The sequence below is a fragment of the Pezoporus occidentalis genome, unplaced genomic scaffold, assembly GCF_034315485.1.
Source record: "Pezoporus occidentalis ecotype Australia unplaced genomic scaffold, CSIRO_AGI_Poc_V1 ctg99, whole genome shotgun sequence".
Lineage (NCBI taxonomy): Eukaryota > Metazoa > Chordata > Aves > Psittaciformes > Psittacidae > Pezoporus > Pezoporus occidentalis.
In genome coordinates, this window is record NW_026916358.1 from 4,515,943 (window position 1) to 4,527,881 (window position 11,939).

The 11,939-nt window shown below is 44.7% G+C and overlaps 1 protein-coding gene across 1 annotated transcript; it reads right to left on the reverse strand.

Annotated features, from left to right (window-relative positions):
- Positions 1–5,030: 5,030 nt before the first annotated feature.
- PDCL3 (phosducin like 3) lies at positions 5,031–11,673 on the reverse strand. The gene is made up of 6 exons (XM_062606917.1): positions 11,564–11,673; positions 10,051–10,180; positions 9,313–9,397; positions 8,517–8,660; positions 7,527–7,735; positions 5,031–5,260 (listed from the first exon to the last, which is right to left on the reverse strand). The coding sequence occupies exons 1-6, from the start codon at positions 11,567–11,569 to the stop codon at positions 5,127–5,129; spliced, it is 708 nt and encodes a 235-aa protein (XP_062462901.1). The 5' UTR covers positions 11,570–11,673; the 3' UTR covers positions 5,031–5,126.
- Between the last annotated feature and the right edge of the window lie 266 nt (positions 11,674–11,939).

Consider the following 11,939-nt stretch of genomic DNA (forward strand, 5'->3'; position numbering starts at 1 on the left):
TTCTGTTGTCTCAAAGGCTCTCCCCCTCTCTCTCTTCTCAGGGGGGAAGGAAGACAAGAAACTTCTTCAAGAACTTCCAGGATCAGCCCTTTGATCTGGACTCAGTCTACCCCATAGGGATCTGATTGACATGCAATTCCCCAGCCCTACTAAGTTTGCTAAGTAGATGTAATCAGAGAGAAGGCATCTCAGTTAAAGAAGTTTGGGGACATTACCAGACATGAAAGCCTAGTCTGCATTTTGCATATTGTTCTGTTATTATTTCATCCCACTAAACTTTGCATCCTTTTACCACCAGCGCTTTTGTTGAAGAAAATGGGGCTCTGAGCAACTTGGTCTAGCGGAAGGTGTCCCTGCCCATGGTACGGGGCTGGAACTAGGTGATCTTTAAAGTCCCTTCCAACCCAAACCATTCTGTGATTCTATGAAAATAGTCAGGTACTATGGCAGAGATCGACCTTTGCAAGTGTCTATTGCTGGTCTTCTGCTGCCTTGAAGATGGGCATCACAGTTGTTTCTCTTATCACCTGAGGCCAGGCATAACTAAACCACAGAAACTGGTAGTCAACTTGAAGGATTCAGGACATCCCTACTTTCAGCTTTACATAACAGAAATAATCTGCATATGGGCAGATAATTAATAAAGCTTCCCAACACCCCCAGTCTGTACCATTACACAGAAGGATAAAACTGCACTCAGGCAAGAAGAAAAGTTCAGTAGCTAGCTTTGCTGTCCTCCTTGTAAATGAAAGTATTCCTGTGGATATTTATGGGAGTGGATCAGGATGACACATGCCATAGCAGGAATCAGTGTCACTCTTGGGGTGGGCAAAAGCTGTCTGGAAAATCAAGACTTCCTCTCTCTAGTAAATACTGTAACTTTTGCCTTCACAGGAAGCATCTTTGTGTTTAAGCTGTTCAATATACTGGAAGAAATATGACTTATTCTAGGAGATATATTGAACCAGATATATCACAGCTTATTCGATACTCCAGTCGAGCAGAGCTTTCTCATAATGAATCATCTCAACTAAGTTAAACTACTCCCAGCAGCGAGGCCAACCAAATAACCCACCTAGAGTGTGTTTGGGAAAGGAAGTGATGAGCTAGACTAGAAGAGAAGGCATGTGAGGCTGAGCTGAGCCTTGGGAAAGGAAGACCTGAGCAAAACAGGTATGGCACAGCATGGGTATTCAAAGGACACTCAGTTTCACCTTCCGTGATCGCAGTCTTGCAGACACTTCTGCCTACGTGCAGTCCCTGGCCATGGTTGGATTAAGTACCTGGAGAATAGGCAGCGTACCTAGCCCCTTCCACAGCCTTGCCCTGCTTCCACAAGACCTGTCTCTCCCTCAGCATGCGAAATGGATGCAAAAAGTTCAGCAGGGTTTGGTGAGTGCAGATTGTGAATGCAAACAGGTCCAGGTAAAGGAAAACCTGAGTGGTGACTTACCTGGATCAGGGCAGCCTGCTATGAACCTAACGTGGCTTCTCACATAACCTGAGTAAGCAGTAGACTTCACACCTGTACCATGAAAAAAAACCTTCTTATTATTAGTGGTTCACTTATATTTCACACAAAAAAACCCTCCAGAATGACTGACTGCTAATGGCAAATCATCTGCCCCGGCTATGGCTCAGGATTGCTTCTCACACATACACCTGCTGGCACAGCTGCAGGGTGGCATGAGTCAGAGATGCTTTCACAGTGTTATGCAGGACAGTAATTCATACAAGCCTCAGCACCATTTACAGGATCTCTGCCTCTGACTTTTCCCATGATAGCTGACTGAAAGACCCTCCTCATATCATTGAGAAGTGAGCACTGATCTGAGATTAGCTGTTGACCAGCTGCAAAAATATTAATAGTACATTTAGCAACAGCACCCCAATTCTTGGCAAATGAGAATTCACACTCTCCAATTATTTTCTATTACATTGCTTCATTCTACTATGTATATTAATTGTCTATTTTGGTTTGCTATTTAGCAGCTGGCTTCCTTTTAAGTTAAGGATCATTCCCCTTAACTGCATGCTTCCATAGCTTCTGCTCTGCCAAAAGGTTAAACTGATCTCATTATCCATTTCCTGCAGAGACCTAATTTCTACAAAAGGCCTTGAGAGAGGCAGTATGATTGGTAGGAAAGAAAAGACTGCAAGAAGCTGTTTTTACATTTAGCCAAATACTGGTAAGAACAGACACCATTTGAAATGATGCTCCACGTGGGTCTCAGCAGATCGGCAGAACGTTTATCCTCTTCTGGTTTATGCTTATTCTTGCATCAGCCCCTTTCAGCATGGCATCCCCCAACCTGTCAACACATTAAGTAGCTAAGGATAGAAGATGGTACAAGTCAAACCATGAGGGTGGCGAGACACTGGAGCAGGTTACCCAGAGAGGCTGTGGCTGCCCCATCCCTGGCAGTGTTCAAGGCCAGGCTGGATGGGGGGGCTTTGAGCAACCTGGTCTAGTGGAAGGTTTCCCTGCCCATGGCAGGGGGTTTGAACTGGATGGTCTTTACGGTCCCAGTCAAGCACTGGGACAACCTGAGGAGTCTTCATCCCTAGACGTTTCCAAGATCAGATCTCACACCAACCCCATCCAACTGCAATGCTCATCCTGCTTTGAGCTCCTCTCCTACTGTGGTCCACGAATCATCAGTGGTCTAGAAGACAGTGAAAAGGCAGCTGCAAAGCCACTGCTACTCTGCCTCCATAGAAGCACTGAAGTGGGAGATAGGGAGAAAAAAAAAACAACAAAAAAATGTATCCAAAACATTGCCTACTTTTAAAATCAGATTTTGAACTGAAGTTGTCACAGTATGGTACAAGACTGATTGCAGATCCCACTTCCCCTCCCTAGGAGGTTTGATAAATTTTAAATTAAAACCAAGTTGAATACGGCAGCTGCATCAGCAATAGACGGCTCAACTGCACCAGATCTGAAGGGGAAGTCTGAGAGTGTGACATTCACAGGGCCTTATTTCAGGTTAGCTTTAGCCTAGTTTCTGGGACTGACTTTACCTCTGGGGTAAAGGGATGGAGGTCTTCTAGATAGCTTCCTCTAAAAGGAACCCAGTCCACATGCTCAGAGGTCACCAAAGCACTGTTAAATGAGGACAGCCAAAGGATAAACAAAATAAACAAATGCATGCTTCTATGGGGAGAAAAGAGTTGTCCTCTTCCTAGACTGTAAGAAGTTATAAGTACAGAAAAGCATCAGGTCTGACAGCATTTTGGGTAGAAGCGTGGTGCTATGTACAGTACTATTCAGGATTTATCAGCTTGTATTCTGCTGCATTTGGCTTACTTGTACAGTGTTACTATTTTGCCAAAAAAAAGGAGACTTAAGTCACTCAAAACACCTTCCAGATCTCAGAGCGGAAGCTCTCCACCCGGATTTTACAACTTCACCTGAAACTGAAGGAACAGTTATTTGACTAATTTGACTGGGAAGACAGTGCAGGAAACATGCTTTAAAGTTGCTATGAACCAATACAACACTATTAAAAAGTTGCTTATTGTCACATTCAATACCATCCACCTACTGATTCCAATAGCAACGTAACTCAATGTCCTTAGGACAGCCTTGTTAGAAAAAGCTCTTGAAGCTTGTTAGCCCAGGTGTAGGCAAATTAAGAGTGTAGGTGGACATTAAATCCAACCCAAAATAAGCAAGCAGCTCTGAGTGTCAGCAGATCTAAAATTGAGGTGGTATTTCAGTTCATTCTCTTCTAATGCTTCAATTATTATGACCTAGAAGATGGAAGGCTTTAATACAGAAAGACTTCAGGCGTTCAAACATAATTTTCCCTCCCATTTGGCAACAGTACTATTGTAGTAACACATCAGACTTCTGATTTGTGGAAGAAGTCAGCAGTTTCGCTCTTGAGAATCATCATCTTGAATTTGTTTTCCCCAATGTCCTGGGTTCAGCAGTAGCAGTCATTTTTCCCCTTCTTGGTAGCTGGTGCAGTGCAGTGTTTTGACTTTCAGCTCGGGAACAGAGCTGATAACAAGGATGTTTTGGTTTGGCCAAGGACTTTGTGAGCCTCATGCTCTGCCAGGGAGGAGGGGAAGCCAGGAGGAAGCAGAGACAGGACACCTGACCCAAACTGACCAAAGAGGTATTCCATACCACAGCACGTCATGCCCAGGAGGTAACTGGGAGTTAGCCAGAAGGGCTGGGAGACTGCAGGGTTGGAGGAGGTATGGGTCGGAGCTTGGTCGGGCTTGGGGGGCGAGTGATCGGTCAGCTGGTGCTGAGGTGTTGTATTCTCTTCCCTTGTTATTTCCTTTATCACTGTTATTATTGGTGGTAGCAGTAGTGATTTGTGTTATACCTTAGTTACTAAACTGTTCTTATCTCAACCCGTGGGAGTTGCATCCTTTTCGATTCTCCTGTCCGTCCCTCCGAGAGCAGGGGGAGGGCAAGAAAGGGGGGGAAGTGAGCGAACAAGTTACCTGACTGGGTTTAAACCACGACACCCAATTAGCAGGTAAGATGGTGCAGGAAACTCAGCCGCTACCACAGGCAAAACACCGCTGCTAAATGAAAGTGTGGTCTGGACTCAGCAGGTCCTCGGAGATGCTGGCCATCACCAAGGCCTCTCTCAAGATGTCTGGAGTTCCAGCTCCTGGCCTTGTGCTGGCCCTCCTGACAGCACACCTCTGCAAAGGACCACGTGCCACCTTCAGTGACACCCACATCCTGCATCACCTTCCCTAGCTTTCCACACAGTCCAGGCTGTCGGACATATACACGACAAACCAAGACAAGGCCCAACTAAGTGCTATAACCAATTGCTTAAGACCAGCTTGTATTTCCTTTTTTTTTTTTAAGAAATCAGCAATTTACTAAGAAAATAATAACAAGAGACCTGTTTCCACTGAAGTCTGTATTTTAAAACTTTGCGTCAGATTTACTTAGCCTTCTTAATATAAAATCTCTTTCACTATCTTAAGTGAATCTGCAGTAAGTTGGTCTTTAAAAAAAAAAAACCAAAAAAAAACCTTTTTTAATTTCTAGAAGTTTCTAGATAGGTGTTTGTCTTGAAATACTGCTCTTTTGGGGCTTAGTAAGGTCTTGATGAGTGTCTCCAGTGCTCTAGGTGGGAACAGTGGCTTCAAGAGTCACTCTCGCTCCTGGCCAGGACACGCGCCCTGATTGAGGACATAAGCTGGTCCTGGATCTGCTTCTTGGGGTTCTCCTCAAGGTCAGTCTTGATGGCACCAGACTCTGAAATTTTCCACTCCAATTCTGCATAGAAGAAAACAAGAGAGCCATGAATGCAGGGAGCAAACTGGAAAAAGGCCACCCTTGCTTCCCCAGCTTTCTCTTACTACCATGAAAAGCAGGTCCCTGCTCTATTCCTTCCCCTCCTCTTCCACACGCAGGCCCCAGCCCCTGTCCTGCACCCACTCTAGCTGAGCCCTCCCCTTCATACAGTCACTACTGCTGGTACAGGTTTCCACACAGGGCACAGGGGTACTGCTCTGCAGCCCATCAGCAGCATTCCCAGTGCCTCCCTGCTACATCTACAACCAGGAGTGCAAAAGAGGTGATTAATACCAAGCAGGAGCTTTAGAGGCAACTCTCCCAGTGAAAGCAAATTCAACCTTCTTCTAACCACATAAGGGCAGAAGACAGGTTGGCACATCTATCACCAGTGCTCGTATATTACAGCTGTCTCCATCATATAGAGGTCATCCCAATCAAAAGAGCCTGGGAACAGACCTGCAGAGGAGCAAACAAATTGTAGCAATTCCACTGACACATGAGAACTACAGGTACTTTTCAGGGATGTATTCTGTAACGCAATTCACCCCTTTCCCACTACACCATGCCCTTATTAGTTCCTTAGCAAGACAGAAAGACTTCACCATCAATAGCAGGCCTATTGCTATGTAGGCTCAAATTGGATGGCTTCCCAGAAGCAGCAGAAAGTCGATACAACACACTCAGTTGAAACCTCTCTCCTACTCCTGCTGCAAACCTATCATTAAATCTAATTTCCTTCAGAAACTACAGAGTAATGAATACAACCTCACACTTTCTTTTACCTCTGGTGGAAGTCACCTCGGCTTCGGGGACAAAGAATGAAGAAAATAATAAAAGAATGTGCAGAGTTCCAGTGCCCAGCTATCTGCAATGACCAAATTAAGCTGGCTCAGATATCCCCCAAAATCAACTATTTATGTACTAAAACTGGAAGAAATAACTACAGGTTCTGCTACCACTGCTCACTTCAGTACACAATTAGGCAACCACTGTAGTCAGTTAGCTGTTCTCAAATCAGTGATCTCACTGGTGAGCTTTTCCCCTTCTGACAGTTCCAGGCAGGGGAACATTTTCTACAGCACATGCTCAAAGTATCCCATAAACTTCAGAAGTTTCGTAAAAAAAAAACACAAAAAAAAAAAACACAAAAAAAAAAACAAAAAACCAAAACCAACCTCTTTGCATCCCATCCCAGTACAGACAGTGATATAATCCAGCAGGGACCCTGAAATGCTGCTTAACTGTTGCTCACTTTAGATAAAGATGTCCTTAAAGTCTGATCTTAAAAAAACCTTTAAGGCATCTGGACCTATATGCCTACTCAGAAAGTTGATGAGTATCCTTTCAACTGAAGTAAAATCCAACAGGTTACAGAGTTGCATGTGCTTTCCAAGAAGAATCTTTTTCACTTCTGACCTCTGCCTTCAAGCACTGCTGTAGGACACCATCCCCAACCAACCACGTGCAAAGAGCAGCTTTTGCTGAAGAACCACAGTGCTCCAAGACCTGCACTTCTGCCCTCATCACCTCCTGAAGCACATCACGCTGACAAGGCTGCACAACCCAGCCTGCCACCAGGCTACTGACATGGGCAAGGAGAAACAGGTCTATGGAAAACCACAACCTCCAGGAAAGGTTCCCCATGGAGCCCTGTGCCCCCAAACTACCCAGGCAGGAGCTTAACATGCTGCCATCTCCAGGAGATGGCAAGAGGAAAAGGAAGTAGCCCAATCTCAGGCTAGCAGCCCCAGTCAGATAAATGGACAGGCTCTCTTTAAAGGTTCATGAGGAGCAGAGCCTGCATGTCAGGAAAATACAACAGATAAATACATGCTCTCAGGCTGAAACAAGGAGCACTACAATGCGGGAGGCAAGCACCAGTTATGAAGAACCAGTTATCAAGTGCACAGATTATTCAGCAACTGAAGGCAAGGTCGGTCATTCAGGTACAAGAGCCCCAAAGAATATGTGTGGGCACTATTTAATATATTCAGGAAAATCTGTTTCACCCAACACAGGATGTGAATACTTCCACACACATACAATTAATATTTGTATATTGGCCTACTCAGCCATCCACTGCTTTTACAAAAAGCCTTAATTGCACATTGCTGAGCTACAAGGGTGCAGAAAAAAATCTAATACAATTTTTAGTACCTCTCTTCTCCTCCAAAACCTCATTTCTCTCTTTCCCAGCAAAGTAGTTTTGCTTTTCCTTTGGAAGATGGGAAATGCAGCCACTCACCATCCCTTGTCAGGTTCATGCCACCAAATACCGAAGGCCCAATGAACTGAGCTTTGATATCTTCCTCCAAGTAGACAATTATCGTAGGCAGGTTCTTATCAGGGTAGTTGGGAATGCAGGTGGTAGAGATAGCTTTGATGAATTTCACATCTCTGAACTTTCTTGCAAGCCCGCTCATATGTTGATTTATTAAGGCACAGAGTGGAATTCTGTGAACAGCAACACACATGTATGGAAAAAAAAGACAGTAATCAGCTCCAGAAGAAAGCTCAGAAATACCAGCTCAGTAAGCAGCATTCATGGAAAGACAAGTCTACCAGGAGCAAGTGTTCCAGTGTTGAATCACTGGAGGTTTTGGTGGTTTTTTTGTTTTAAGATATTAGTAATACAACCTTTCCCTCCATCATACAGATAAATTGATCTAAGAAGATATGATATTTAGAAATTGCATGAGCAAGGGCAAAATCAAAATACTCTTTCCTGGAATAAAGTATGCAGATGACAATGAACACATGCTGCGCAACTAGAGATAATGAACAAAACCAAATACTTCTAACCCTTTCCAGAAAATTCTGGCAACTATTAGATATTTTAGGCAATTTTCCATAATGCTAGCAGGACTGGAAACCTGGTTCACTCCATTTTTGTGCCTCTAGAAACCAGGCTAAGACACGCAGTGATCCTTCTAAAGCACAGCCCTTCACACCTTACCTGGAATAATTTCCAAAACCTGGATATTTCAGTGCAGCAGCTATGCCTGTGGTAGCTGTACGGTACAAATTGTGCTGTGCTATACAGATGTACAAAAAAAAACCCCATTCTTCATGGTAACACCATTTTAGGGCTAAGTTTGGCAGTCTTGAGTCAACAGTAATGAAATTATTAATTCAATTTTTTATTTCTCAGAGGTCCAGAATCAGTTCCTTAATCTCCACAATACCACACATTTATTGATAGTGAGAGGTTTAAAGTTTAAAAACAAATTCTTACCCTTGCTTATAGAGGTGCAGGACTACCCATATATCTTTTCCAGCCTTCGTAACTTCTTGAATGTAATCTTTTCCTGAAATCTCCAGAACTTCCCCGAATTTATTCTTCATTTGTGCTGCTTTCATTTCTGCTAGCCTTTGCTGCCTGAACAGCAAGGAATGGGAACCAGATCTTGAGAACAGATGTGTTTTTGACAGAATAACACTTAAAGCAGCTACTTGAAACCTATACTTTAGAGACACATTACAAACTTCTTCAAACCCCAGAGCAACAAAAGCAAGTTTACACAGACAATAGGTGCTCTTGTATTTGCATCACAGTCTTAAACTGCCAACATGCAGGAAGTATAATTATGTTTCATTAAGTACTTTTTCCCCCCCTCATTTCTGCCCTCAGCAGACACTATACTAGCGAACGAAACAGCAAAAAACAGAGATGGTAAAGAAATAATGGAAAGCCAACACTGTAATTATGTAAATCTGCAGCACCTTAACCTCATTCATGCAAAAATTGAGAAGTCTTGGAGGTGATTTTCAAAGCTCTCAGAATCCCCAGCCATGCACTCAGCAGGTGCACATTATCTCTGCAAAAGTAGGTTGTAGATAAAGGACACTGAATTTAAATGCACTTATCCTATTAAAGACATTTAGAAGCTCTGCAAGACACCAGAAACACAACCCACTTTTTCCATCAGCAGGCCTAACAACATCCTTCCCCTCTTCAGCAGTATTTAACAGCATATAAAAGAAAAAACCTCCAGTTTTCACTAAAGACAAATTCTGCATGCTGCTCTGACCTGTACATTTCAATAGCTTTCTCATCTTCCTCATTAAATTCATCTTCATCTAGCTCTTCCAGAGTCATGTCCTCACAAGTCTTCACTAGAACGGAAGAAACATCAAATCAGCAAAAAACTCATTCCAGGATTAAAGCTCATCAGCTTTTATCAGTCCAACAGAACTTATTTAAGGACAGATTAACTATGAGAAATATGGCTTCTCTGAGGTATTAGTGTTACAGGACTTTTAGAAAATACTATGCACTTTAAACATATAGGTGCAAAGGACTCTCATCTGAAGGCTGCCTAGACTAGCACGTAAGTACCTGTGCTAGCATTCAAGTTTGATGGCCGCATGATGGCCGTACCTAACACACACAACAACACAGCAGGGATGCCCGAACAACAGGGGAAGGAGGAAGCATACAACAGGTAATGTCATAAGATACTTCTACTTGAACATTCACACAGCAGACTCCCTTCACACTGCTCTTATTTCAGTTTTCAAACATCTACTTCTATAAAAATATGAAGCTGACATCAGGAACAAAGCTTTCTTGTGCTGGAAGAATCCATGTGTTCAGGAATGTATTTGACACTCTTAACAGATGACCACCCTATATGAGAAGTTTTGGTATTCCTTACAGACTTGGAAAAGGACACATCATTTTACAGGCACATGAACATTACTGACGGCCATTTCTTGTACAAGCTTCCACCAGAAGCCATTCCAAAACTTGTCCTCCTGCTGCTCACCAGGAGACTTCTGAAGGATGGCAAGCTGCTCTTCTTCCTTTGCACGCTCCTGTTCCTCCAGGTCTTCCTTTGGAGGAAAGATACCTTTCTTACGCAGGATGTCATTCCACTCTGTGTCTTTATCTGGGTCCTAGAACAGAACAAGAAATGGACTACATGCATTCAGGGTGAACTTTACCACTTCCAGAACTTAACAGAAGCAAGTTTTTCAAGAGACACAGCACAACACTGAAGTGGTAACTGGATGGATGTCACCAGAAAGTCACAGTGTGCATCCTCCTGATGCCGAGGCTTCTTTGCAGCCCAGGCCAACCCTGAATCACAGAATGCTTTTTAAATATAGGGGAGGGCGCAAACGCAGAAGAGTGTCTTTATTTGATTTGATTCCACTCCCCACACGTACAAGAGGTCTCAGTAGGATACAAGAGTTTGAAGCATTGTAACCATCGTTGTAGCTCTCACAAGGTGAAAGAGAAGTGGAGGAAAATCAGCTGGGCAACAGGGAAGTGGGCTGCCCACAGTGCTCACATACAGAGCCTCAACAGAATGACAGGCCACCAGGTCAGCAGCAATTGCATCAGGAAGTGGTGACACACAGGCGCCAGCCTTGCAGACATAATTCTGGGTATATAGGAATACTTCGTAGGAGATTCAAGTCTGTGCGACTACACAAGTGCTTAGGAGAAAGCAAGCACAGACTCTGCCAGGAAATCAGATCTGAATCTATGCCTAGACTGTTCCTCAAAGTTAAAAAGAGACTTTACTGTGGCATAGTTGTAATAATCCTTCAAATTAAGGCCAGCAGGCACCTGTGTATTGTTGAAAAATCCAGAAGCTTTTTTCCAAGTTAGATAGACGCTTTATTTCTTTAATACATGAAAATTCATTGCTATGCAGTCACAGGCTGATTGTGGTCCCTTACTGTCTTGAGCTAAGTCCACTTTAAAAACTGAATACACCACCTATTGCTTTGCTATGGCTTGTATCAACAGAGCTTACACTAGGTCTGTTCAAGAGACTGCATCTTCTCTCTAGACCAAAACACAGCACTTCTGGACTACCAGGAGAAAAAAATAAGAGATGAAACGGTAGCACAGCAAACAGCATGCGAGATTACTTTTCTTTTTTTGTCTCCGACTGTGGTCATTTTCCCTTGACACAGCATCTACTATCGTTTATCAACATACTAAAGTTGCCCCTAAAACGCCCATCCACGTGCTTACTACAGTAGTCAAGTAAGTACGGTACTTGAAAAGACACACCAAACGACCACAAAAACAAGCCATGGAGCTGCATAACAAGGCCCCACAAGGCGGACACCTACAACCCCAGAGAGGGAGCTGAACGCGGGCTCCCTCCTTACCCCGTCTTCGCCGGGGTGCTCCGCCGGCGCGGGAGCCCGAAGCCGCCCCAGGGGCCGTGACCAAGCACTGTACCCGGCCCCAGCTCCTCGCCCAGGCGGGCTTCCTCTGCGGCACACGGGCCCTGTGCTCTGAGGCCCCGGGCTGCTCACCTGCATCCTGCCCGCAGGGCCGGGGCTCGGTCAGCGGCAACAGCACCAGAGCTCGACAGGGATGTGCCGGTCCCGGCACGCGCGTCGCGACCGGAGGAGGCGGGGCTCCCTAACGGGTCGGTCGCGTGCTCAGCGGTCTCTTTCCGCAACGCCTAATAAGGCCGGCTCCGGCTCCCGCGGACCAGGGATGGGCTGGTGGGAGCTGTAGCGGGGCGGAGCGCCCTGCTTGATCACTGCGGGGCAGCGGCTCCCCGACTACGTGAATTCAGGGGGTTCACATCTTGATGTGGGTCTGTTTCTTCCCTCTTCTTCTCCCTTCCCGCCAGCATTTCCCGTAGCCGCCAGGACCGGGATTTAAAAGGTCCGGGTCCCCCCG

Excerpts from the sequence above, each read along its gene's own strand:
- PDCL3 (XM_062606917.1), bottom strand. Across the intron at positions 8,661-9,312 it reads AAAGCTATTGAAATGTACAG|GCAGCAAAGGCTAGCAGAAA; the intron begins GTCAGAGCAGCA and ends CTTGCTGTTCAG. Across the intron at positions 5,261-7,526 it reads CATGAACCTGACAAGGGATG|AATTGGAGTGGAAAATTTCA; the intron begins GTGAGTGGCTGC and ends TCTTCTATGCAG.